Source organism: Melozone crissalis, unplaced genomic scaffold (genome assembly GCF_028551555.1).
Source record: "Melozone crissalis strain CALT ecotype California unplaced genomic scaffold, PUWL_Pcris_2 ptg000322l_1, whole genome shotgun sequence".
NCBI classification, from domain to species: domain Eukaryota; kingdom Metazoa; phylum Chordata; class Aves; order Passeriformes; family Passerellidae; genus Melozone; species Melozone crissalis.
Window position 1 is genome coordinate 100,808 of NW_026536073.1, and position 26,422 is coordinate 127,229.

Genomic DNA, 26,422 nt, shown 5'->3' on the forward strand with positions numbered 1-26,422 from the left:
CCGCACCGAGGGGTCTGGGGGTGACCCCCCGTGTCCCTCCCCGGGTCCCCCCCACCTTGTGCCTCTTGTGAGCCTTCTTCATCCTCTTCTTCATCTTCTTGGCCGCCTTCTTGTCCAGCCCGGGGGGGAGCGAGGGGAGCACCCCCGGGTGCGGGAGCACCCCCGGGTGGGGGGGCTGCGGCAGGGGGGGGCCCAAGGGGGGGCCCGAGGGGGCCAGAGGCGGCCCCGGGGGGTACGGGGGGGGGGCAGCGGGGTACGGGGGCTGCCCCGGCCCCCCCAGCGGGTTGGGGGGCGCCGCGGGCGGGGGGTACACGGGGTTGGGGGGTGGGACCTGGGGGGGGTACGTGGGGTTCGGGGGGTACGCGGGGTTGGGGGGGGGCGGCTGTCCTGGGGGGTAAAAGGAGGAGATTGAGGGGGGGGGGGTCTGACCCCGGAGGGGTCAAGGCAGCCCCCCCAGTTTGGGGCGTCCCCCTGTACCTGCACCAGGGTTCCACATGGGGGGAGACTCCAGGACCTGAGGGGGGGCACGGGGGGTGAGCGGGGACCCCCCGAACCCCCGCCGGCACCCAGGGGAAACTGAGTCAGGGGTTTGGGGGGCGCCCCCCGGGACTGGATGGGGCCGGGCGGCGGGGGGGCTGCGGGGGAGTCGGCGGGTTTGGGGTGCGGGGGGGATTTGGGGTTTGGGGTGCGGGGGGGGGTCCTGGGACTTCGCTCCCACCTTCGCTGCGGCCGCGGCCCCTCCCGGAAGGAAGGAGGGCGGGGCTTCGCCAGGGGCGGGGCTTGGCTCGGGCTCCTCCCAGGGGCGGAGTCTCGTCCTGCCCCCTCCCGGCCCGTTCCCGGTGTCCCCGTGCCCGCCCCGTGCCTCAGTTTCCCCGCAGATCCCCGGTGGGTTCCCGGTGTCCCCCTGCCCTGCCCGTGCCTCAGTTTCCCCGCACGCACCTGGCGGGGGGCGGCCCCCGGGCCGGGGTCTCCCGGGGCCGGCGCGGGCCCCGCGGCCAAGCGCTGGAGCCGCTGCAGCGCCCGCTCGGCCGAGAGCCGCGCCTCGGGGTCCGGGTCCCAGCAATCCTCCAGCAGCTCCGGCAGAGCCCCCCCGGCCTGTGGGACCCCCACCCACCCCGGGTCGGCGGGGGATGTCACCCCCGAACGGGGACAGCCCCCGGTGCCCTCGGCACCATCGCTCCAGCGGGGAGGGGACCCCAGGGCAGGGACCCCCCCCCCAAACACCCCTGGGACCCCCCTCGGGTGTCCTGAGCCACCCCGCACCCCCCTGAGACCCCCGGGGTGACACCCAAAGCACGGGCACGGCACCCCGGGCACCCTCAGCACCCCCGGGCACCCAGGCTGGGACCCCCCCGGACCCCCTGTGCCCCCGCGGGTCACCCCTGCCCGCGCCCACCCGGGGGGCGTTCGCGGGGCTCTGACCTGCGGGGTGCGGTGCCAGGCCGGGGGGATGAGCGGCCGCCGCCTCTCGTCCGCGGCCAAGCGGCGCAGCTGAGCCCCGCTGGGGCTGGAGCCCAGCTCGGCCTCGTAGGCCAGGCGGAACGGCAGCACCGGGGCTCCTGCGGGGCGGGACGGGGCGGCCAGAGGGGTCAGCGGGGCCGGGGGGCCGCGGGCGGCGCGGGGGCAGCGCGGGGCTCACCGGGGCTCAGGGCCTGGCAGCGGGACAGGATCTCCCAGAGCAGCAGCCCCAGCGCGTAGACGTCGGCCTGGCGCAGCGCCCGGCCCCAGGCCCGCAGGTCCAGGCTCTCGTCCAGGATCTCGGGTGCCAGGTACCGCTGGGTGCCCGCCTGCGCCACACCGGGCCCTGAGCGTGGGGCTCGGGGCCACCGGGGCTGCTGGGGCCACCGGGGCCACCGGGGCTGCTGGGGCCACCAGAGCCACCAGGGCCACCGGGGCTGCTGGGGCCACCACAGCCACCAGGGCTGCTGGGGCCACCACAGCCACCAGGACCACCAGGACCAATGGGGCCACTGGGGCCACCAGAGCCACCAGGGCCACCGGGGCCACCACAGCCACCGGGACCACCGGGGCCACCACAGCCACCAGGGCCAGGGACGGGCTCAGCTGGCAGCCACAGGACATCTACCAGTGATATTAGGGTGCGTGCCATCCCCAACCCAGAGCTGTCACATCCCCATCCCATCCCATCCCACCCCTGTCCCCCCTGTCACCTTGCGGATGGCCACGCTGTGCCGGCTCCCGGCGCTGTCCTGGGCACGCGGTGGCAGCGCCAGCGCCAGCCCGAAGTCGCTGATGGCGCAGGTGCCGTCCTCCCGCACCAGCACGTTCTGGCTGCTCAGGTCCCGGTGCACCACGCTGGGCTTGTACAGCCCTGGGGACACGGGGGGTCATGGGGGGACGGGGCAGGGACAGGGCAGGGACAGGGACAGGGCAGGGGGAACCAGAGCAGAGCCCAGAGTGGGACAGGGCAGGGGAGCCCCGGGCAGGGGGACAGGGGACAGCAGGGGTGCCACCCTCACCGTCACGCCACAGCTCCTGGTGCAGGAAGGCCAGCCCGCGGGCCAGGGACAGCGCCAGGCGCACGCTGCCCGCCCAGGTGCCCACGTGCTGCCCCAGGAAGTGGCGCAGGGAGCCCTGGGGACAGCGAGGGACACGGGAGGGGACGTGGGGCGCCCCCCAGAATCTCCCGCACATCTCCCCGCACCGGGCCCCCATCCCACCGCTGTGCTCCCCGACCGTCCCACGCACCCCCCTGAGCCCCCTCAATCTTTTGCACACCCCCGAGCCTTCCAAACTCCCGTTACAACCGAGGCCCCGAGCCCACACTACTCCGGTACCCCTCGAGCCCCCAAACTCCTGTTATCCCCCCCCCCCCGGGCCAATACCCCCCAAACTCCTGTTACAACACCCCTGTTGCCCCCCATATCTCCCGAGCCCCCCAAACTCCTGTTACCCCCTCCCCAGTGCCCCCCAGCCCCCGGTGACGCACGGCCGGGTAGAGCTGCAGCACCAGGAGCCCCCCGCGGGCCCGGGGTGCGGCCGCCCGCGTGTGCAGCAGCCTGGCCACGTTCTCGTGCTCCATCAGCGGCAGCGAGTGCACGGCGCGTTCGGCCGCGAACCTGCGGCGGGCCCCGGCCGCGAACGCCTTGATGGCCACGGGCCGCTGGCGCAGCGTGCCCCGCCACACGGCCGAGAAGCGCCCGGACTGCAGCACCTGCCCCGCGGCGGGGACACACACGGGGGACGCGGCTGGCACCGCGCGTCCCCAGCACCCCGGCACCCCCACACGGGGACCACCTCTGGGGGTCCCTCGGCGCTGTGTGCCCCCCGGACTGATGCCCCCTCTGCCATGGGTGCCCCACATCCCCTCCCCATGTGGCTGCCCCCTCCCCAGCATCACCTCCTTCCCTGCCCTCCCACTTGGTGCCCCCGTTGGGTGTCCCCTGCCCCGTTGGGTGTCCCTCACCCCATGGGTGTCCCTCACCCCGTGGGTGTCCCCCGGAGGATGTCCCCCGTCCCGTGGGTGTCCCCCGCCCCATGGGTGTCCCCCGTGGGTGTCCCCCCTGGGTGTCCCCCTCCCCGTGGCTGTCCCTCCTCCCGTGGGTGTCCCCCGCCCCGGGGTGCCCCGCACCTGCAGGAAGCGCAGCGCAGGCAGGTCCGGGCTGGGGGGCTCCGGGGGGGGGACCCCGATTCTGCGCCCCCCCCGCGGTGGCTGCCCCGTGCGGGCCCTCGTCCAGCGCAGTCCTGGATGGGGGACACCAGGGACACCCCGATCCGGGGACCCCCCCACAGGAACCCCCCAAATCAGGGACACGGCACCTGGGGGCACCAGGGACCAACAGCCCCCCCTCGCCTCGCCGGGCAGGGGGTGTGGGGAATGGGGCATCCCGGGGTCCCCGGGGGACACCGCAGCCGGGACACCGTACCCGGGACACCGTACCCGGGACACCCACCCGGGACAGCGCACCCGGGACACCCACCCGGGACAGCGCACCCGGGACACCGCACCCGGGACACAGCACCCAAGGGAGTCACAAGGACACCGGGGACCCCCCGGCCCCAGGGACAGTGTGACACCACACCTGGGGTCCCCCCCACCTTCACCCACTCTGGGAGCACCAGAGATGTGGCCTTTGCGGACACCCAGGGGACATGGGGTAGGGGCTGGCTGTGCCCGGGGGTCCTCCCGTCCCCGCCGTGTCCCCGTCCCTACCGAGGACACCGAGACAGATGAGGAGGATGAGGAGGGGGCTGGCACCCAGCAGCCACAGGGTCCCCGAGGACCCGCCCCGGCCGGGCACTGGGGACAGAGACCGAGGTGACACAAAGCCCCTCGACCCCCGGGGGTCCGGGGTGGTGGTGGGGGACACTTTGGGGGATCCTGCAGCTTCAGGGGATCCCGCAGCTTCCCCTACAGCTTTAGGGGACCCTGCAGCTTCAGGGGACCCTGCAGCTTCAGGGGATCCCGCAGCTTCAGGGGATCCCGCAGCTTCAGGGGATCCCGCAGCTTTAGGGGATCCCGCAGCTTTAGGGGATCCCGCAGCTTCCCCTACAGCTTTAGGGGACCCTGCAGCTTCAGGGGATCCCGCAGCTTCCCCTACAGCTTTAGGGGACCCTGCAGCTTCAGGGGATCCCGCAGCTTCAGGGGATCCCGCAGCTTCCCCTACAGCTTTAGGGGATCCTGCAGCTTCAGGGGATCCCGCAGCTTCCCCTACAGCTTTAGGGGACCCTGCAGCTTCAGGGGATCCCGCAGCTTCAGGGGATCCCGCAGCTTCCCCTACAGCGCCCTCAGAACCTCAGGCTCCCCCATGGATCCCCCTGCGGGGAGATATCGCGATGTCACGTCAAGATATCGCGATGTTACGCTCAGGCAGAGCCCTTCTCCTATTACCGGTACCGTACCGTTACCCCCTGTTATAAATCACCCTGTTCCGCCGTTAATGAACACCATTTCCCCGTCCACCGCACTGGTGTGTGCGTGTGCTCGGTCCGTGGGGCAGGGCTGCTGCCACCGAGCCGTGCTCGGGCCGGGACGCCGCGGCCCCAGCGGGGGCAACACCCCCCCACCCCGCCATGGGTCCCCCGAAGGTGCCGGGGTGCCCCGTGGGTCCCCTAAAGGTGCCAGGTGCCCCGTGGGTCCCCCGAAGGTGCCCCGTGGGTCCCCCGAAGGTGCCGGGGTGCCCCGTGGGTCCCCCGAAGGTGTCGGGGTGCCCCGTGGGTCCCCTAAAGGTGCCAGGTGCCCCGTGGGTCCCCCGAAGGTGCCAGGTGCCCCCGTGGGTCCCCTGTGTGTCCCCAGCCCCGAGTGCCCCCAGCACCCCCCAGCCCCGTACCTGGGCCCTGGCGGGGCCCCCCCGGCCCGCCGGTGGCCGCCGCGGGCCCGGTGGCGTTGCCGTTGCAGAGGTGGCCGTGGCACAGGCACAGCAGCACGGAGCTGCCCGGGTGGCCCGCGGGGCTGGGGGCGCAGGTGGCCGAAGGACAGGCGTCCCCCCGGCCCCCCCAGCAGCCTGGGGACAGCGGCACGGTCACCCGGGGGGCAGGGGACAGGTGGGACCCCCGGGCGGGTCCCGGGGGGGGCAGGGGACAGGTGGGACCCCCGGGCGGGTCCCGGGGGGGGCAGGGGATAGGTGGGACCCCCGGGCGGGTCCCCCCCCGCAGCGGCTCCTCCCCAGCGCCGCCGCAGCCGCTGCTCAAGGCCAAGGCCAAGGGAGCCGCTGGGGAGGGACCAGAACCTCCCCAATCCCCCCGGCCCGGAGCAGCCCCCGCTCCTGCCCCCCCCGGCCCGGATCGGACCCCGTTTGCCTCCCCAAGACCCCCCCAGGGCAGCACCAAAGCCCTCAGTCCTGCCCCAGCCCCTTCTATCCCTTCAAATCCCCCCGGGGCAGGACCAGGCTCTCCATCCTCCCCCAAATCCCCCCGGGGCAGGACCAGGCTCTCCATCCTCCCCCAAATCCCCCCGGGGCAGGACCAGGCTCTCCATCCTCCCCCAAATCCCCCCCTGGGGCAGGACCAACCCCTCCATCCTCCCCCATCCCCTTCTGCCCCTCCAACCCCTCCCGGGGCAGGCTCAAAGCGCAGCCACCTTTCCCCTGCCCAGGCCGGGGTCCCGGGAGTCTCACCCTGCACCAGAGCGTGGCTGCGGTTCCAGATGCCCACGCAGCACTGCCCGGGGGGGCAGCGCACGGCCCCGGCCGCCGCCGCCCCCGCGTCCCCCAGCGCGCCCCGCACGCTCGGGTGCTTGTAGGACACGCAGGTCAGGTTCTGGGGACCTGCCAGGGGACACCTCGCACCAGGGGGGGCTCTGAACCCCCAAAAGGGACCCCCAGCCCCGGCTGAGCCCCCCAGCACCCACCTGGGCGCCCCATGGGAGCCTCCGCGGGGCCGGTGGGAAGAGGAGCGAGCGGGAGCAGCAGGAGCAGGAGCAGGAGCAGGAGGAAGAAAAGGAGAAGGAGGAGGAGGAGGAAGGTGCTGCCCCCGCATCAGGGAGGAGAGAGCCGGGGTGTCTGGGGGGGGGGGCAGCCAGGCCTGGCCCCCTGCCCTGCATCACCCAAACGGAGCTCAGTGTCCCCTGTACCCCCTGCCACCCCCCAAAACTAGCCTGTGACCCCCCAAAAGGGGCTCAGTGTCCCCTCTACCCCCAAAACCGGCCTGTGACCCCCAAACGGAGCTCAGTGTCCCCTGTACCCCCTGCCACCCCCAAAACCGGCCTGTGACCCCCAAACGGAGCTCGGTGTCCCCTGTACCCCCTGCCACCCCCAAAACCGGCCTGTGACCCCCAAACGGAGCTCAGTGTCCCCTGTACCCCCTAAACCAGCCTGTGAACCCCCAAAAGGGGCTCCGTGTCCCCTGTACCCCCTGCCACCCCCAAAACCAGCCTGTGACCCCCAAACGGAGCTCAGTGTCCCCTGCCACCCCCCAAAACCGGCCATGCCCACCAAGGGACCCCCCCTCAGACTTCCAGACAACGCCAGCGACTTGTGTTTATTACAAAAAGAACTCGTCGTTCCCCATTTACAAAGGAGCCCCCCAAAACTAACAGTTTCATCTAAGTCTTTTTGTACAAAAAAATAGCACTTTGGGACCCAAAAAAAAAAAAATCATCCACCACCCCCTCCCCCCTAAAAAAAATCGCCTTTGGGGGGGGAGGTTTATGACATCAGCCACCGGATTTCTGAAAACCAACCCCCCCTCCCCTCCCCTTCCCCAAATTAAAACAACAGAGACGGGACGAGATCAAACAGGGAGAGAATTATTGCCAGTTTGGGGGGGCTGGACCCCCCAGGACCCCCCCGCTGCATAGAGAACCGGCCCCGGCCCCCCGGAATGAAGGGGTGACAGTGGATTAAAGCTGGGGGAGGGGGGCAGCCCCCAGAGCCCCCAGCCCCTCTGTGGGGCGTGGGAGCGGAGCAGGGGGGGCTCACCCCAGCCTGACAGCCCCTTGTCAAGGCACGTTTGTGTTTTGTGTCCCGGGAACGGCTGGGGGGGTCTGGGGGCTGCTGGGGGGCTTTGGGGTGCCGGGAGCAGGGAGGGGACCCCGGTGCCAACAGAGACAAAATGGGGCGGTGGGATCCAGCTGCCCCCCACCCCCCGGCACTGGGAGCAGCGCTGGTGGTGCGGACCCCCCCCCCCAAAATGCTCTGATCCCCCCAAAAACCGCAGGGGAGCAGCCCAGGCTCTGAGAGAGCCCCCCGGGCGTCCCTGGGGCCCCCTCCCTCCTTGGGGACAGTCCACGGGGAGGGAGGGGACACCGGGGACACCACCCGGGACATCCCAGCACCAGAGCTGGGCTGGGGTTTGGCACTTGATCCCCTCCGGGACAGAGCTGGGCTCGGGGGGCGTCGCGATGGGGGTAAAATCACCAAATTGACCATTAAATTAAGAAACCTCCTGTTGTTTGTCCCAATCCTTTGTGGATTTCGGGCTGGGGGGGGTCGGGGGGAGCTCATAGTGCTTCACAGGGTTATTAAAATACAAATGCTTAAAGTTTCCTATATAAAAATATACAAATGCAAAAATAGATATCAAGAGAGAGAGCCGGGGGGGGCTGGGGGGGCCGGGCCCTGCGCCCCCTCCCCGGGGAGCTTCTGCTGCCTTTCCTTTTTTTGCGTGTTTTTTAAAAAAAAAAACCAACCCCAAATCAAAACAAGATTCCTGCTTCCCGCCGGCTCCCGGAGCTGCCGAGCGAGCGAGCGGAGCTCGGGATGGAGATGGGGCAGCTCCTCTGTCCCGAGGGGCCGCGGCTCCTCCCCGGGCTCCTGGCACGGCTGGAGCTTCTCCCGGGACAGCCGTGGGCAGCGGGACAGGGCCGGGCTGGGAAGCACTGAGCGGGCGTGGGGTGGCTGCTCTGCACCTGCCCTGGGGGGCCAGGTGGGAACAGCGCGGGGCAGGTGGGGATGGATGGCCCAGGGCAGGTGGGAACAGCACGGGGCAGGTGGGGATGTACGGCCCGGGCAGGTGGGAAAGCCCCGGGCAGGTGGGGATGGATGGCCGGGGCAGGTGGGGATGGATGGCCCGGTCAGGTGGGGATGTACGGCCTGGGCAGGTGGGGATGTACGGCCTGGGCAGGTGGGGATGGATGGCTGGGGCAGGTGGGGATGTACGGCCTGGGCAGGTGGGGATGTACGGCCTGGGCAGGTGGGGATGGATGGCCGGGGCAGGTGGGGATGGATGGCCCAGGGCAGGTGGGGATGGATGGCCCAGGCAGGTGGGAACAGCACGGGGCAGGTGGGGATGTACGGCCCGGGCAGGTGGGGATGTACGGCCCGGGCAGGTGGGGATGGATGGCCCGGGCAGGTGGGGATGAATGGCCTGGGCAGGTGGGGATGGATGGCCCGGGCAGGTGGGGATGTACGGCCCGGGCAGGTGGGGATGGATGGCCCGGGCAGGTGGGGATGGATGGCCCAGGGCAGGTGGGGATGGATGGCCCGGGCAGGTGGGGATGGATGGCCGGGGCAGGTGGGGATGGATGGCCCGGGCAGGTGGGGATGGATGGCCCAGGGCAGGTGGGGATGGATGACCCGGGCAGGTGGGGATGTACGGCCTGGGCAGGTGGGGATGGATGGCCGGGGCAGGTGGGGATGGATGGCCCGGGCAGGTGGGGATGGACGGCCCGGGCAGGTGGGGATGAATGGCCCGGGCAGGTGGGATGCACAGCCCAGCTCCCATGCCGGGGGCTCCCCTCTGCCCCGACCCCAAAATGGGAGCAGGGAAGTTGGGGGCCCCCTCCTGGGCCCCTGCCCCGCTCGGGCCCTGCGGGGCTCGCCCCAGAGCTGCTGCTGGGAACAATCCCAGATTTCCTTTTGGGGATCCACCCCTGCACCCAGAGCCCCGCTGGGGACGAGCCCCGCAGGGCAGCCGGGACGGGGCTGGGGCAGGAAGAGGAGGGTGTGGGAGGAAGAACGGAAAGGACCGAGCCCTCCCCCGGCGGGAGGAGCAGGATCCTGCAAAACCCTTTTTGGGGGTTTTTCTCCAAACTGTCCCTGTTTCCAGCTCCCTTATTTTTTTGTCAGGAGCCACCTCCAGCGGTGCCACAACAAAACCCTCGAGTGTCCCGAATGTCCCTGCGGTGCTTCCCCCTCGCTCCAGACCGGCTGAGCTCCGCAGATGCTCCTTTTTCCCGATTATTACTATAATTATTATTAATTCCAATGCTGGCTGTAATAAAAAAAATCAGCTTTTCTCCCCCGAGGAGGCTCCAGTTGTCCCCCCAGGGCTGCGTCCCAGCCCCTCTGTCCACGACCTTCCCATGGAGCAACTCCATTTCCACGGGACAGGGAGCCTTGCCAAGAAAACGGCTGGAAAAAACCAAGATCCGAGAAAAAAAATAAAAACAACACCTGCCAAGGCAGGGGAGGGCAGTGGGAGTCCAAGGGTGAAACATCCAGCGGGATCTCCCCCCGAGAATGCCAAAGGAATTACAGAGTCACCTCAAAGCAAAGCGCCGACAGCCCGGGAGGGGTCGGGGGCTCTGGTGGGAAATGGGGTCGGGGAGGGAAGGGGAGAAGGGGAGCTCGGGCTCGCCCGGTGCGCCCCAGAGGGGCCGACCTGCTCCAGGATAAGGCATCAAAGGGACCACGCCATGGTCACAGCAACATCTCTCCTCTCTCAAATGAACACATTTTATATTTTTATATATATAATAATAATATAGAATCTTTTCTCTTCTTTTTTTTTTTTTTGTTTTTTTTTTGTTTTTTTTTTGTGTTTGTTTTTTTTGGGTTTTTTTTTTGTATTGTTTTGTTGGTATTTCTGTCGTTGGGTTCTTTTTTTGTTTGCTTTTTTTTGGTTTTTTTTGCTAAAAGGACCAAGGCATGATGACGCCAAGGGACCTCGGGTTGGGGGGAGAGGCAGGAGGGGAGGAAAAAGGGACAAAAAAAGGGGGAGGGGGGGGAAATCAAGCCAAAATTTAAAAAAAAATATATATAGCTCTGGCCTTCAGGTGGAGGAGGCGGCCGGGCAGCGCTGGAGGTGCCGCTCAGAAGCCTCAGAAGCCGTTGCCGCTGATGTTGATGGACTGCAGGTCGGCCACCTGCATGACGTTGATGCCGCTGCTGGCCAGGCGGGCGATGCCCTCGGGGCAGATGGCCTCCATGGCCACCATGTTGGTGGCGATCAGCGCCGAGGGCGTGGCGCCGCCGTTGCCCTCGGCCGAGGCCGCCGTGTCCATGGGGACGGCCGAGACGTTCATGGCCACGCTGGCGGCGCCTCCCTTCTTGTTCTGGTGGGTCTTGATGTGCTTGGAGAGGTGGTCGCTGCGCATGAAGCGTTTGGGGCACTCCGGGCAGGCGAACTTCTTCTCTCCTGTGGGGAGGGACGGCGCCGTGAGGGATGGAGGGGAGAGGGTTGGGACTGGGGAAGGGGTCCTGCCCTCTGAGACAGGGGTCAGGCCCTGGAGCGAAGACATGAAGGACAACGCTCCAGGATGCTCAAATTTTGGGAAAAGATTCCTCCCCACAAGAATGCTCAGGCTTTGGAGGGGCTCTCAGCCCCAAGAGATCAAAGCCAACACTCCAGGATGTTGAAGTTTTGGGAAAAGGCTGGGACCTTGAGAAAAAGTTCCTCCCTGTGAGAATGCTCGTGCTCTGGAGGGGCTGTCAGCCCCAAGAGCTCAAGGTCAACACTGCAATTTCAGCTCCAGGGATCCCTGAGGCTGCCCCACGAGCCAGAGCAGCCAGCCCAGCCCCCCCGGAGCCCCCCGGAGCCCCCAGCCCCACCTGTGTGCGTGCGCTTGTGCCGCTGCAGCTCGTCGGAGCGGGTGAAGCGCTTCCCGCACAGCACCCAGGTGCAGATGAAGGGCCTCTCCCCCGTGTGCCACCGCAGGTGCGCCCGCAGGTGAGACGTCTTGCCGTACACCTTCCCGCAGCCCGGCACGTGGCAGATGTGCTGCTTCTTCTTGCCTGGATCCCCAGAGCTCCTGCGGGAAGGGAAAGGTTAAACCTGGGGGAATTTCAGGGGATAGGGGGTAGAGCTGCTGGATTAGGATCGGACCTGTGGGACTAATGGGTTCGGGGAGAGCCAGGTCCTGTCCTTGGCTGACAACAGCCCCATGGGACACGGGGAACTGGGGCTGGAAAGCTGGGAAAGGACCTGGGGGAGCCAGGAGGCCACGTGCATGTGGCACACTTGGGGACATGGGTGGCACTTGGGGACACGGGTGGCCTTGCCAGGGCTGGGGGAGCAGCTGGAGCTGATGATCTGAGGGACCCTTCCCAACCCAAATAACCCCATAAAACGAGGCCCTTTGGGGCGGATGGGGCGCTCCTGGTGGCAGAGCCTCACCTGCCCTCTCCTTCCTTGCAGTAGGGACAGGTGCAGGCTTCCCTCCGCGTTTTGCGGCCCTGCTGGGGCTGGGGGTCGGGGCTGGTCTCGCCCTCCTCCACGGCCGTGCTCTCGTCGCCCAGCCCGTCCCCGCTGCCGCCGTGCAGCCCCAGCTGGGCCCCGTGCTCACCTGCAAGGCAAGGGACAGGCAGGTCACAGCAGCTCCTCGCTGGGAGCCGGGCTCTCCTCTGCCAAAGGTGAATCCCACCCTTTTCCCTCGGCTTTCCCGACATTCCCCGGCCTGGGGCTCTCCCTGGCTTCCCCTGGACCTCCGCATTTCCCCCATTTTGGCCCAGGTCTTTAATTTATTTCCAAGGGCTGTGATTCCAGCCCCAAATCCACCTTTTTCATCCCAATTTCCTCACAGGAAGGACATGCTGTCACTGAACGTGGCAGGTTTGAGACAAGCACACCTGGGGTTTTATCTCATTCCAGGGTTGCTCTCCCAAGGCCGGGAAATGAAGCTCCAGGCGGGAATTATTCCCAAAAATCCCATCTGGGGCTTTTCCTGGTGCTGTCTCCAGCAGCTCCAGTGAGGAGGAGGCGGCAGGAAGGCAATGGGGCTGTCCTGGGGCTGCTGGTCACTCGCTGCCCTTTCCAAAGCTGGCATTCCCAAACCCCAGCCCACGATCCTTCTGGGCAGCCCTGCTGGGAGCAGCACCTCGGCCAAGCAGGGAAATTTCCTTTACCATCCCGGTTTTCCCCACAGGAGCTCCGGGGCAGGAGCTAGGGGGGGTTGGAGAAGGATAAATTTCAAATGCCCCGTGAGGCACAGGCTGGGCACGCCTGGAGGTGCCAGGAAGGAGTTTCACAACCCGGAGACAGCGCTGGGAATGAGGAAGAATTCCTGGCAGGAGCAACCTCCCCAGTCCCTGCTGGTGCCAGTGCCAGCAGGCGTCGGTGGCGCCTGGGCAAAGCTCCACGAGGGACAGGAGGCACCAGAACGGGTCCCTGGGGCTCAGGAGCCACCAGAGCAGATCCCTGGGGCTCAGGAGCCACCAGAGCAGATCTCTGGGGCTCAGGAGCCACCAGAGCAGATCCCTGGGGCTCAGGAGCCACCAGAGCAGATCCCTGGGGCTCAGGAGTCACCAGAGCAGATCCCTGGGGCTCAGGAGCCACCAGAGCAGATCCCTGGGGCTCAGGAGGGACAGGAGCCACCAGGAAAGTGAAGAAATCTTCCCTAACATCCAAGCTGAAGCTTCCCAGCCGAGGCTCCTCTATCACCGGGGAGAAGAGGCAGCGGGAGGTTGGCTGCCCCCAGCCCACAGGGATCCAGATTCCCTGGGAAAGGCAGAGCTGGCCTGCCGGGGACGCCCAGAGCTGCAAACAGCCCCAGGAGCAGAGCCCGGCCCTGTCGCACGCTGGGGACAGGGCAGGAGGGCCGGGATGTCACCTGGCACACACCCCAGGCATCCGCAGGACTGTCCCTTCACCCAGCCCCTGGCTCTGCCCCCGGCCCTGGCAGCACGGCAACGCTGGGGAGGAAATGTCCCCTGCAAAGTGACGCGGTTTGAAGGCTGGCCCTCGGTGCCACACTGCCCAGGGTTCCAGCAGCTCCCCAGGCCCTCCCTGCAGCTCCGTGACGTGCCTGCAGTCACAGCCCTGCACGCAGCCGGCCTGGGAGGGGTTTGTGAGCTCCCTAAGCCGGCACCGACAGCTTTGTGCTCCGGCCACGGATTAGAGACTTCCCCGGATGGGAAGAGCTGCTGGGGAAATAAAAAAAAAAATAAAAGGACAAAAAACCCCACAACTTCTCTCTCCCCAAAAAATCCCAAACCAGGAGAAACACAAGTTCCTTCCCCAAAAAGACAGCAGGGAAGGGGAGAACCCAGCCAGGATGCCTTGGAATGGCTTCAATCCTCCGAGAGGCAAAAGCCTACACGGTGTTTTCTGGCCTTTTGGCCGGAACAAACTCTAACTGTGCTGCTGGAGATCTGTGGCCGCCTCTCAGCGAGGTATAAACCCAGGGCAGCAGATCCCCGACCTGCAGGGATCATCCCACCCCAAGCAGGAGCTCTGAAATCCCTGGGATACGACAGGTTCAGGGGAAAAGTGGGCAGAGAGGATAATTCACGTTTATTATCCCTCCTAATGCACATCCCTGCTAAGACTAAAGCTTCCCCGGAGGCTCCGCACTCGGGTCAGCAAAGCCCTCAAAAATACATTATTAATAGAGCAAGAGGAGGTTTAATCCCTGGAAAAAGCCTGGGGAAAAAGAGGGATTTTGGGAAGGCAGGCGAGGGGAGCTGCCCCTGGCCCAGCTCCACCTCTGAGACCCCCCAGGAACGGGGCAGTTTCTGGTGTCCCACTAAAAACCCCAAACCCGGAATCTTGGCTGGGGGATTCTCTGCAGACAAGGTGCTCCTTGTGCAGGAAAAAGCTGGGGCTTGTTTGCTTTATTTAGCAAACTACCAGGAGGTGAGAAATGCCCGTCAGGGAGGAGGGAGCAGCTTTCACACCCACCCCGGCCAGCCTCGGGCAGGGGAACAGACCCCGTGTTCATTTTTAGGGGAAGAGCAGGAAATAAAACCCAAAACCAACAGACCGGGGCTGATTGTGCAAACTGTGCACCTCTGGCAGCTGTGCCTGGGCAGAGGGCGAGGGGGGAGAGCTGGCACCAGGCACGACGTGGCTTCCTGGCACGAGCAAGTTTTCGGGTGAAAAGAAAGAAGAGCAAAACCTGGGGACACGCAGCCCCAACCTCTCTGAGTGTGTTCCTGAAAACACCTCCAAAATCCACGTTTTCTAGCTCACAACTCAAGTTCTCCCCATTTCCTGCCTGGTTTTTGGGGTCACTGCCCTGCCCAGAACAAACCCCAGCTGCTCCAGACACACCAAAGAGCTGCACAAAGGGACAAAGTGGCTTTGGAACGATGTCCCCTTGGCTTTTTCCCATCTGATTCCCTCCCTGGTTTGCCAAATGAGTTAATCTGCACCAGGAGCTCATCCATGTAAATGAGCCAAGCTCTGGCTCAGCAATTCCTTGGAGATGGGGGCCGTGGAGAGGGAACCAGGGGATGGGGCAGGCTGGAAGCTGCAGCCCAGTGAGTAATTGGGCTTTAATTTGGACTCTGATGACTCCAGAGGCCACTCCTTGGGCAGCTCCTGTAATTGCTGGAGGTTTCTGTGCATCAGGATGAGCGACCCTTCCTTTGGAGAGGGGATAAATTGGGATGGAGCCGATGGAGTGAGGGAGGGGACAGAGCTGAGGCAGGGAATCACCTCATCATCCACCTTGCCAGATCCCTGAATCCCCCAGGATTTGCCAAGTGCCTCTGTTGTGCTGCAGACTGACAGACAGAGCCCCTCTGCCCTTCAAATCCCTGCCCGAATCGTCACAAAACTGGGATGAAGCCTCCAGTCCTGCCTTGGCTGGGGTGAAAGCACCCGGAGCAGCTCACCCTGCAGCACAGGCAGCTCCCACCACAGCACCCCTGCCAGCCAGGCAGAAATCCCTGTGGGAGGAGGAAAATGCCTGGTTTTTACCAAGGCAATTCCAATAATTTCCAAGGCAAAGGTAATTCCCCAGGTGGGGAACCCCAGCAGGCGCCTCCCACCTCACCGGAGCCTCTGTGCGCCTCTCCCTCACAGCAACCAGGAGTGGGAGCTTTCCTGAGCCACAAATCCCAAGTTTTTGATCCCAAGGAGGAACTGACGCTGTATCAGCCCCAGGATCTAACCCAGGCCTGCCGGGACGGGGTGGGAGGGGATGAGGAGCCGTCTGGAGGCTGCCGGCCGGGCTGAGGTGGGAGCCCACGCTCTGGAGAGGAGCCACGCGGAAACTCCCCCAAAGCCGGGAGCCAGACCGGCCTCCTGCGTGGGGCGATAAGGACGGGGCTCCAGCAGGGCTGGGGCTGGCCCAGATAAAAGGAAAAGGCAGATCAGGGCCCGGCAGACGGGCCTGGAGCCGGGACCTCTCCCGGGAGGAGTCACGGGGTGGGTGCCGCACGCCCGACCCGTCCGACCGGCCCGGCGCGGCCGCCAGCCCTTCCCAGCCCCGCCGAGCGCGGCCCGGAGCAGCAGCAGGGACAGCAAAAGCAGCAGGGACAGCAAAAGGAGCAGCAGCAGGGCTGCCCCATGGGGCCCAGCACCCACAGGCTGTCCCCTCCGTGGGGACCATGTGTGGGGCACAACCTCAGCCAGACAAAGCTGGCACAAGGCAGGCTCTGCCGGGAGCGCTCCCCTTCCTCCCAGGCAAACCAAGGCTCTCTGGGGGTTCGTGTCAGCCCCCAGGGAAGGACACGGATGGCGGTCAGCCCAGGAAGCCAGAGGGGATGTAAAGTCCAGCCCGGCCGGGATTCAGAGCAGGAAGTTTCACAATGCGCTGGTTTGTGCCGTGATGTCACGGCTGCGGTGAGACAAACAAGGGCCGCGCGTCACGGCAGGCTCGGCTCCCTTCTCCCCTCCCCGTGCCATGGGGATGCCTCACCCAGGCCCTGCCACAAGGCTGCCCTTAAAAACCAGCAAACAGCACACAATCGGGGCTTTGTGCCACGGGCCCGACTCCGGGAAGGGCCCGGGAGCAGGGAGCCGGGAGGGGATCGTGGCACACGTGGCCGAGGGCTCCTGTGCCCACCAGGGATGGTCCTGACGGCCCAGCTCCCCCACATCCTCACCCAAGGAGCTGGAAGGGAGCTCCTGCTGCCCAGAAAATCCCAACCACACCCAACAACTCCATCCAGCCCTGGAATCAAACACCCCAAAAGGAGGGATATCCCTTGAGTGCCCCCAAAACAAGGGGGTTTAATTCCAGTGCTGACCTACCTGGTGGTCACCTGTTTACACAGCACATCCCTCAGCCAGGTAGGGCTGGGACAGGGACGTGGGGACAGCAGGGCTCTGCCAGGGACAAGGACATGGGGACAGAGCCACTATAAGGACACCGAGCTCAGAACAGCCCCTCCCTAGGGCAAAAGAGGAAGAGAAACTGCGGTGTCACAAAATCCCCACCATCATCCCCCTCACACAGGATGTCCCCTCCCTGGGCAGGCTGGGGTGACACTGAGGTGGCTCTTGGACCCCTCTGAGGTGTCCCAGCCCCTGGCTGAGCCCCAGACCCCATCCCACCCCAGGAGGGTTTTGGGGCGCTGCCAGCTAAGGAAATGCCCCCTGCCTGGCTCTGGGTGCCCTCCCCAGGGGCACAGCCACTGGAGGCAGAGCCTGTTTGCCCACATGCCACCCCTGGCGGCCACAGACCTGCCCCTGCCTCTGCTCCTGCCCAGCCCGGCCAGGGAGGAGGAGGAAACAGCCCCTGAGCGGAGCATTAACACAGAGTCACACCTGCACAGAGCTGGGCTCTGCATCCCACCCAGGAGCACAAAAATCTGCTTTAAAGACCTTTTCAGGTGTTGTTTTCTCCCTGAGGGATTTTTCCCCTGTCAAAAACCAGGAGAAAACGTCATTGGCAACAGAGCCGAGGGGCTGGGAGGCACAGCCCCCCACCCCTGGGGCTCAGGAGGGGACACAGAACCCTCTGGGAGGGGCAGGACACGCAGCGCTGCCAGCCCAGGTGGCACTGCCTGGGCACCTCCTCCTTCCCCAGGAGCACAAACCCAAGGAAAAGCAGCCCCAGTCCCTCCCCAGCCAGGGCTCATTTTCCATCTGCCTCCCCCGGAAGCAGAGGAGCTTTTCCTGCCCCAAAAACCCTTCCCAACTCCTTGCCTGCAGCAGAAAATTCCAGCACACGTGGAGGCTTGGAAAGCTCTCAGGGATTTGGGGAGCATTGGGAACAAATCCCTCCCTCACATTCCCATGGCAGAGCTCGGATCCGGAGGGACGCAGGCCTGGGGGGCTCAGCACCCCCGGAGAGGGGCTGGTGGTGCCTGGGGGACAAAGGGACCCATTGCCACGTCTGAGGGACACGGCCAGGGAAAAGCTGGAGGCAAACCCTGCCCCTGGATGGGCGCCAGGCAGCTCCGTGCCGGCCTCAGCTCTCCCCATTCCAGCCCAGGAGCCTCCCGGACCATCCCACCGAGCTGGGGCTCCCCAAACAACCGCTCTGAACCCTGCTCGGGCTTTTCTTTAAAAATGTCCCCGTGTCACAGCGACAGTGCCAGCGCCACTCGGGGCTGGGGACAGAGCCACGAGGCCCCGCTGCTGCTGCTGCTGCTGCTCATGGGGAATTCTCCACGGCAGATCAAGGGCTGAGAGCTGCTGGGCTAAAAAAAAGGAGAGAAGGAGGAGGAGGAGAAAGAGGAGGAGGAGGAGGCGGTTGCATGGGTGGTCTCTAGAACGTTCCTCCCTGTTCCACCTCCGAGGGCAGAGCCAGGCACGAATACAGGAACTGGGCTCGCTCATGCCTTTCTGCAGCGCCTTCAAAACAAGGAAGGAGCCCGGGAGCGCCGAGGAACGAGCCTGGAAGGAGCCCGGGAGCGCCGAGGAACGAGCCCCGGCCGGGCAGGAGCCGCCCCCGGCGCGGGGATGGCACCGAGGGGACCCTGCACGTCACCCGTGTGTCCCCCCGGTGCCAGCCCCGCCCGTGGGAGCCCCCGCGGGTCCCTGCGCTCCGGGAAATCCAAGGATCAGGCTAATCCCCAGGCTAGAGTGACCCGTGGCCTGCCTGCGAGCCAAGCTGCTGTAGCAACAGCCCAAAATAATGCTGCAAAACAAGCCCAGGGGAGCAGCAGCCGCCTCTCGCGAGAGGGAAGCTCGGGCTGGATTGAGCAACATTTTCTGCTGCCTCTCAACTGTGACTAAATCCAGCAACAGCCCCTTTTAGCCAGAGCCAGAACACAAAAAAAAACCCGGAAAAAAACCCCCAAGGAAAACAGTGGAAAAGCAAGTGGAGAGCGTTCCCAGAGCCGGTCCCTTCCGTGGCAGCAGCCGAGCAGGCTCCAGCTCAGCTCCCACACTCCATATCCTGCTTTTCCCAGGCGTGGGACACGGTGGGGTGGATCCCTGGGGATGCGAGCAGGGTGCCCGTGCCCACGGGACCGGCTGGGCCACGCTGAGGTCACGCTGTCCCGCACCCAGACACTTAATGAGCCCTTTCTTCCGCCCCTGGGAGGAAATTCCCCGCGGCTCCGTGACTGTGTTTGTTTTCTCGGGCTTTTCAGTTAATCCCTGTGTTTTATGGCCATGACTCCTTGCAGGCTCAGCCAAGGAGCCGAGCTGCACTCGGGTCCTCAGCCCAGCCCTGACCCGAGGCTCTTGGGTGGCCTCCAGAGCAGGACAGTGGCACAGAACCAGGAGTCCCCTTTCTTCTCCACTTTCCCCCCACTGCCACCTCCTCCCTTTATTTCCAAGACTTAAACTCCCCAAAAAGGCCTTTAGTGTCTCCTGGTGATCAACATACTCCATCCCCAGGGCCAGCACAGGCCCCACCCCGGCCACCAACACCATTTGACGCCAACCACGCCCAGCCCGGCCGGGCGAGTCCAGCGTTTCTCCTTGGCGTGCAGCCGAGCACTCACCGGGGGCGTTGGCGATGGTCAGGGGCAGCCCCTGCAGCTGGTGCACCTGGATCCCGGACGCTCCCAAGGCACTGAGGTTAATAGTCTGGAGGCCCGGCACGGAGGAGAGCTGGGCGGCGTTGACGGTGACGGTGCCGCTGGGCAGGGAGGCGATGGGGGTCAGCGTGGTGCTGGTGCTGCCCGTCTGGCCCAGCGACACGCCCTGCATGGGGGCCAGCGTGATTGTCTGCGCCTGCGGGCTCTGCACCTGCAGGTTCTGCAGCTGGATGGTCTGCCAGCTCACCTGCCCGTTGGGACCCACCGTGGGCGTGCGGATGATGATGGGCCCGGAGTTGGGCACGGCTTGGAGCTGCAGGTTCTGCAAGGTGTCTTGGGAGATGGCTTGAGTGGCAAAGGTCTGGCCGGACAGCGGGGTGGTCTGGAGGGCTTGGATTGTCTGCCCTCCTTGGACCAGCTGCGGCTGGATCAGGATCTGCTGCTGCTGCTGCTGTGACTGCTGACTCTGATCGCCCTCCTTCTGCTGGCCCGGCTGCAGGGCCACCCCCGACACCGGGGTCTGCAGAGAGTCCGAGCTGGGGACGCTGCTGGCCCTCTGGGGGGTCTGCGCCTGCACGTTGGTGCCCACCGTGGCGCTGGTGGAGAAATTCATGACGCCCACGTTACTGGTGGTGGTGGTGGTGGAGTAGCTGTTGGCGTTGGTGAAGAAGGCGCCCGAGCTGGCCTGGGACGTGGCCGTGCTGGCCGAGCTGCTGGCAGCCCCCGAGGTGGCCGGCTGGGAGCTGCTGTCCGGCGAGCCCGAGCTGCTCAGGGTGCCCGTCTGGGACGTGGGGGCCAGGCTGGCGGCCACGCTGTTGACCGGCAGCAGGGTGATGTTGCCGTTCAGGGCCACGGGCACGTTGGCCACGTACTGGGTCTGCCCGGAGAGGCTGTTGTTGGCCAGCCCCACGCCCTGGATGGGCACGGCCTGCTGCAGCAGGTTGGGCATGGCGATGAGGTTGCTGCCGCCCGCGCGGCTGGTGATGATCTGCTGGTTGGAGCCGGGGATGATCTGCAGCTGCCCCGAGGCATCCTGCTGCACGTTCACCTGCGCCGGGGTGGTGGCAAACTGCAGCTGCTGCCCGTCGATGGTCTGGAACTGGGGGATCACCTGGTACTGGATGTTAGGGATGACGCCCGGCAGGCCCGTCAGCACCTGCTGGTTCTGCAGGCCGGATGCCGAGGTGACCACGTAGGGCCCGGTGCTGACCGGCCGGCTCTTGGAGGCGTCGCCGCCGTTGCTGCCGTTGCTGCCCGGCTCCTTGGAGCCCGTGGGGGTGCTGGAGCCCGCCGAGATGATCTGCCAGCCGTTGGCCGACTGGGTGAGCTGGGCGGCGGCCGCGTTCAGGTCCAGCTCACCGCTCCCGCCCTGCTGGCCCTGGGAGCTGTTGGAATTCTCATTGGGAGACTCGATGCGGCTGCAGGTGGCTGCCAGCAGGGCCAGCGGGGACGGCTGTGACTCCTGGGGACGAGAGAGGAGGAGTTACGGAGGTGGGAGGAGGCCCGAGGGGCAGGCCCGGAGTGAAAAAAAAAAAAACCAAACGGGGAAACAAAAAAAAAAAAAGACCAACTTAATAAGAGAAAACAGGGAGGAGCGTACTCGGAAAAGATAAACACTCCTTCCTGAACAAACCCACCCACAGCCGGAAAAATACAACTGCCAGGCACAAGGCTGTCAGGCCGGGACAGCCTGAACCCACACGGAAAAGCGTTTTGGGAGGGAGCCCGCCTGGGAAAGCCAAGAGAGGAGAGGGCTCCTACACCCGCAAGGCGGGGAATCCCCCTGAGGCAGGACAAACACCCAGGAAGGAGGCTCATTCCTGGGCTCCCCGAGCTGGAGGAGGGCCAGGGGCCCGTGGTGTCAGGGGAGCAGGCGAACTGCGTGTTTCCGAGGAGAGCCGGGGAAGCCACGGGCGCTGCTTGGCAGCGCTCACCCTCCTCTTCCTGCCCTGCTGAAACGCTTGCCTGGGCCCAGCAAACAGCTCGGCCCGGGCCTGGACTTTGCCACACGATCCCCGGGGCCAGCGGGGCCGATCCTTCCCCCGCTCACCTGGGCCTCCCCACCGCCGGCGCTGCTCGTGCTGCTGGCGTCGCCTTCGCCCTTGTCGGGCTTCACAGCCGACATCTCCTCGGTGCTCTCTTGGTCTGCGCGGGAGGGAAGTGACAGCCTCGGTTAGGGACATTTTGGGGCAGGGCAGCGGCACGAGGCTCGGCAGGGCCGGAGGGGACGCGGCGGGCTGGCTCTGGGGGGCCCGTGCGCTCCTGGCGCGGCCGGGAAGGGGCTGCGAGGAGCGGGGAGCTGCCAAGGAGGAGCTGGCAGCGGGACAGGGGGGAAGGACCCGGCCCTGCTCCAGGCGCGGCTCCTCCCCGGCCGCCCGGGACACTCCCTGGCCCCCGCCGAGGCGCTCCCCGGGCCTCCCCCTCGCCCTGCCCGCGGCCCGGGGCACGCATCTCCCGCGGATCCACCCCGGGATTCCCCGCGCGGGTCCGGCCCGCGGGATGCCCTGCCCGGGGCTGCCCATCCCGCCACCCCCGGCGCGGGGGTCCCCGCTCCCACCGAGTCCTTCCTCTCCCAGCGCTCAGGAGCCTCCTCATCCTCCGCCGGCCACCGGGGCAGCGCCCCCCGCTCCTGCCCTCGGCCCCAGCGCCCCGCACCGGGGGCTGCCCCGGGCAGGGGACGCGGAGCGCCCCCCGCCCGCTCGCTCCTCCGCACGGCCCCCCCGCTCCCGGGCCCCGCATCCGCCCCCGCAGGGCGCCGTGCCCGGGAACGGGGGAAAGCCCCCCGGTGCCTGCGCTGGCAGCCGCCCACCCCCCCGGCCTCCCCCGCCATCTCCGCGCCCGATCCCCCGGGAGCTCGCCCCCCCCCCGCCGCCCCCAACCCCGATTCCTGGGGCCTCCCCATCACTCCCCGCCGCCCCCTCCTCCGCTCCAGCCCTGCCCGGCGCGGCCGCCGGTCCCTCCCCCGAGGCCTTCCCCCCTCCCCCGGGTCCCTCCCCCGGCAGGTCCCCCCGGCGCGGCGCGGCGAGGCCCGGCCCGGCGGGGCCCGGCCCGGCGGGGCGGGGCCGCCTCTGGCCCCTCCGAGCGGGCGGGCGCCGCCGCCTCTGCGTGTGCCCGGGGCCCCGCGCGGCGCTCGGCCCCGGCCCCGTCCTTACCGCTCATGGTGCCGGGGCCGGGCCGGGCGCGCGGGGCGGGGCGGGGGCGCGGGCGGGCGAGCGGCCGAACCCGCCGGTGCCGCCGAGGGGCTGCCGAGGGAGGGGCCGCGCGCCGCGGCCGCAGCCCCGCGCCCCGCCCCCGCCGCCCCCGCAGCCAATGGGCACCGGGCGGGCCTCGGAGCGACGGGCGGCGCGGCCAATGGGAAGAGAGGGCGGTGCGGCGCGGGGGGAGAGGAGGGCGGGCGGGCCCCGCCCCCGGCGCCCCGCCCCGTGGGGGAGGGGGAGCGCAGCGGGGTGGCGGCCAATGGGGGCGCGGGGGGGAGGGGGCGGGCGGCGGCTCAGCCAATCGGCGCCCGCGCGGGCTCGCAGGGAGACCCCGTATGGGCGCGGCCGCGGCGGCGCGGGCCGCGGCGTGATGAACGTGCGCCGCCGCCAATGGAGAGCGGGAGGCGGGGCGCGGCGGAAACTGGCAGCGCCCAGCACCAACCGGCAGCGCGGGCCGCGCCGCGGGGCGGGAGAGGAGCGGATATTGATGGTAGCGCCGACTAATCCCAGCGCGGAGGCGGCAGCCGCGGCGCGGCTCGGTGCCAATCAGCGCGCCGGTCGGTCTCAAACGAGCCAATGGGCGCCGCGGGGAGGCGGGGCAAGCGGCCGGGCTGCGCCCTTGGGGGGACGGCGCGGCGAATGGCGGAGCCGGCGCCATGTTGTGTTCGAATCCCTCCGAGCCGGCCGGGCTCCCCCGGGCACTCCCGGGGCTCCCCTCGCCCTCGGTACCGCGGGTTACGTGCGGCTCTTCCCTCCCTGAGTCCCCGCTCCGTGCCGCAAGCCGGCTCGGCCGTGTCACGACAGCCGCCATGGCGGTGCGACACGTCCTCGCGAGTCCGCGGCGCTGTGTGAACACCCCAGAGCCTGTCACGATATCGCCCAGCCCTGTCCCGCCACGGCGGGCGCCACAGCGAAGAGCCCGGACCGCCCTTGCCCCGGGACCGCGGCTTGGGGAGTTTGGGGGCGTTGCGGGATTTGCGGGTTTGGGGCCAAATCCTTCATTTCACATCAAAACAAGCGGTTTGGGGGCGAACGGGGACCGCGGCCAGCGACACTCCAGGGAGGGGACAGCAAGGGACACGCAGTGGCGTTCGTTTCGCTTTCCAGCGTCAGAACCGCCCCCCCGTCCGTGACCTTCCCATTTCCCGATGTTTTCGGCCCAATTCCCGCCCCGCAGCCCGGGAAGGCCCCGCGGCCTCGCCCCCGCACCCGAAGGGGCTTGGGGACAGCCTGTCCCTGTTCTGTCCCCGTCCTGACCCTGCCCTTTCCCCCCCCGTCCCTGTCCTGCTCTCCCCAGACCCTTGGAGTCGCTCAGCGTCCCCTTGTCACCTGCAGTGGTGGCACCTGGGGGCAAAAGGGCCCAGGAGGCCCTGCCCCAGGGCTGGGGGACACCGGGAGCGTCCCGGTCCTGTCACCGGGACTGTTCCCATCCTGTCACCGCCTTGAGCCCCGGGGCTGCGCTGGGCTGGGCAGATCGAGGGGGGCACGGCAGGACCTGCCCCCGTTAGACCCCCTCGTTTAAACCCCCTCACCCCGCTAGTCCCAGCAGGATCCTTGTCCCCTCCAGTGACTCCCACCATCGGCACCCAAAGCCCCAGCGGGACTCCCCCAGTTAACACCCCCAATTAACCTCTCATTTCCCCCCACCACGAGACCTCCCCCCATTAACCCCTCACTGCCCCCCATGGGGACCCCTCCCCAGCGTTCCCGGGCGCCCCCCGGTGGTCGCGGCCGGGCGGTGCCACCCCGGGGCCCGCGGCTTTGCTGCCGCCTGGCGGGGGCGCCACGGCGGAACCCGGGCACCGACTGGCACCGACTGGCACAACAGTGTCACCGACAGTGTCCTGTCACCCGCCACGGTGGAACCCGGGCACCGACTGGCACCGACCGTGTCACCAACCGTGTCCTGTCACCCGCCATGGCAGGACCAGGGCACCAACACTGTCACCAACACTGTCACCGACCCTGTCCTGCCCCCAAAAATGTCCCTCGCAGTGTCCCCAAAGCCGCCCTGTCCTGTCCCAATTGTGCCCCCATCCTTGCCCTGTTCTGTCCCCAACCCTGTCCTCACCCGTGTCCTGTCCCCGGGGTGCTCACATCAGGGTGCTGTCCTGTCCCGTGTCCCCAGCCCTGTCACTGTCCCTGCTCTCTCTGCTGCTGTCCCCAAGCCTGTCCTGTCCCCATCCGTGTCCCTGTCCCCACCTCCCCCTGGCCTCTCAGGGCACACGGGACGGGGACAGCGGAACCCTCAGCCTTGGACTGGGGCAAATTGGGAGCACTGGGGCGAGCCGGGGGGGGCCAGCCTGGGGTGCCCCACGCCCGCTGCCACCCCCCGATTGTCCCTCTGGGTCCCCCCCCCGGCAGGTCGCGGCCGCGGAGGAATCAGGGCGACGCCGGGCGACTCCCAGCAATTTTGGGTTGGGAACCGCAGAAATGCAACGCGGCGCGAGCCAGGGCGGACCGGCCCGGGGACAGCGGCGGGCGGGGGGACCGGGGGGGGTCACAGGGCCCGGGGGGACCCTGGCAGCTTTGGGGGGGGGTCCCAGGACAATTTGCGGTGGTCCCTGGGCTTGGGGGGCACGTGGGGTACCCCAGATTTGCATGTGGGGGTCTTTGGCAGCTTGGAGGGGACGCGGGGCACGGTGGCAGCTTGGGGGGGCCCTCTCGGCAACCGGGGGGCTCGTTCAGCAGCCGGAGGGGGGTCGGGGCCGGTGCCGCCCCCGCCGCCGCCGCTCTGATGTGGCCGCGGCACCGCAGCGCAATGGGAGCCACATGGCGGGGGGGACACGGGGGGAGCACGGACCGCCCTGTCCCCCCGCGGCCCCCCGCGTCCCCCCAGGGGCACCGCTGTCCCGCGGGCTCTGTCCGGCCGGCCCAGGGTCCGTCTGTCCCCCCGGGCTCCGTCCGGGCTCGCTGCCCGTGTCCCCCCCCGGCCCCCGCGGTTATTTCCAGGGATAATTCCGGGATAATTAAAGGGTGGGAGGAAACACCGGGGCCGTGGGCGCAGCTCAGCCCTGGGGCCACCCTGCCCTGGCTTCCCCGTGGGTGGGAAGCCCCCAGCCCCATTCCGGGTGCCCCTCTGTCCCTGCAGGTCCCTGGCTCCCATCCGCCCCCATGTCCCCACACGTCCCGTGGCTCCTCCTGCCCCGCGACCCTCCCTGTCCCGCTGTGATGCCGGGGGGGCTCCGAACACCGGGGTGCCCCCGTGGGTGGTGCTGGGGGGGCTCAGCCCCGTTCCGAGCCCTCGCAGCCTCCCCGGCCCCCCCGGTCCCGCGGGGCCCGTGGGCGGCCGTGGCCGGCGCACCCAGCGCGGGGGCTGCGCTATTTCGGGGCCTCCGACCGCAAGGGAAACATCCGGGGGCCGGAGAGGGCGGGCGGGGCCGGGCCGGGCCGGGCCGGGCCGCGGGGGACACGGGGGGACCCTGGGCCAGGTGAGGGCTGGGGGGCGCGGGGTCACCCGGGGCCGGTTCCGCTTCCTCCCCCCGAGCCCGAGGGGCTGCGGTGCCCCCGCCGTCACCGGGGGATCGGGGGGACAGCGCTGCCGCGACCCCCGCGCTGGGCTGGGGGCGTTCCTGGCCCTGGGGACCGCGGTGGGGACAGGGACACCTCCAGCCCTGCAGCCTCTGTCGTGCTGAGACCCCCGGACTCATCTCAGGGGGCTGAGACCCCCCAAACTAGTGTCATGGTGGGGCTGAGATCCCCCAGATTTGGGGCAGAGGGGCTGAGCCCCCTCAAATTCGTGTCAGCTCCTGAGCAGGCTGATGGATGGGGTGAATGAGGCAGAGGAGGGACGGAGACAAGAGAAGGAGGGATGGAGAGGAGGACGGAGGGAGGACGGACAGACAGACGGCCGACCGGACGGTGGCTGGCCGGCTGCCCGAGGCCGGAGCCCCCCCGCTCCGTGTCCCCCCCGCGCTGGCGAGGTCCCGGCGTCCGGCCGGGTATAAATACCGGGTAATTGCGGGGGCCCGGCGCGGCCGCGGGGCCGTGGGCGGCCGAGCC

General features: G+C 67.7%; 3 protein-coding genes across 8 annotated transcripts; 1 reads left to right on the plus strand and 2 right to left on the minus strand.

The window, feature by feature from the left end:
* Nucleotides 1-385: 385 nt before the first annotated feature.
* Nucleotides 386-6,323, minus strand: AMHR2 (anti-Mullerian hormone receptor type 2). Its single transcript, XM_054294749.1, has 12 exons — nt 6,311-6,323; nt 6,078-6,227; nt 5,292-5,465; nt 4,175-4,261; nt 3,593-3,705; nt 2,951-3,175; nt 2,481-2,595; nt 2,172-2,332; nt 1,640-1,787; nt 1,423-1,559; nt 940-1,095; nt 386-514 (listed from the first exon to the last, which is right to left on the minus strand). Exons 1-12 carry the CDS (start codon nt 6,321-6,323, stop codon nt 440-442), a joined length of 1,554 nt encoding a protein of 517 aa, XP_054150724.1. The 3' UTR covers nt 386-439.
* Nucleotides 6,324-7,671: 1,348 nt separating this feature from the next.
* On the plus strand, nt 7,672-10,110 carry LOC128949871 (translation initiation factor IF-2-like). 5 transcript variants are annotated; one of them, XM_054294739.1, is made up of 3 exons: nt 7,672-8,345; nt 8,821-8,960; nt 9,030-10,110. In XM_054294739.1, exon 3 carries the CDS (start codon nt 9,086-9,088, stop codon nt 10,106-10,108), a length of 1,023 nt encoding a protein of 340 aa, XP_054150714.1. In that variant the 5' UTR covers nt 7,672-8,345; nt 8,821-8,960; nt 9,030-9,085; the 3' UTR covers nt 10,109-10,110. The 5 variants fall into 5 exon arrangements, with proteins under 5 accessions (XP_054150714.1, XP_054150713.1, XP_054150715.1 ...); XM_054294738.1 differs by having other exon boundaries at nt 8,821-8,890; nt 9,099-10,110; XM_054294740.1 differs by having other exon boundaries at nt 8,914-8,960.
* A 93-nt stretch (nt 10,111-10,203) lies between these two features.
* SP1 (Sp1 transcription factor) lies at nt 10,204-22,415 on the minus strand. 2 transcript variants are annotated; one of them, XM_054294736.1, is made up of 6 exons: nt 22,376-22,415; nt 21,274-21,368; nt 19,188-20,685; nt 11,737-11,905; nt 11,172-11,371; nt 10,204-10,758 (listed from the first exon to the last, which is right to left on the minus strand). In XM_054294736.1, exons 1-6 carry the CDS (start codon nt 22,380-22,382, stop codon nt 10,442-10,444), a joined length of 2,286 nt encoding a protein of 761 aa, XP_054150711.1. In that variant the 5' UTR covers nt 22,383-22,415; the 3' UTR covers nt 10,204-10,441. The 2 variants fall into 2 exon arrangements, with proteins under 2 accessions (XP_054150711.1, XP_054150712.1); XM_054294737.1 differs by lacking the exon at nt 22,376-22,415 and adding an exon at nt 21,781-21,850.
* Between the last annotated feature and the right edge of the window lie 4,007 nt (nt 22,416-26,422).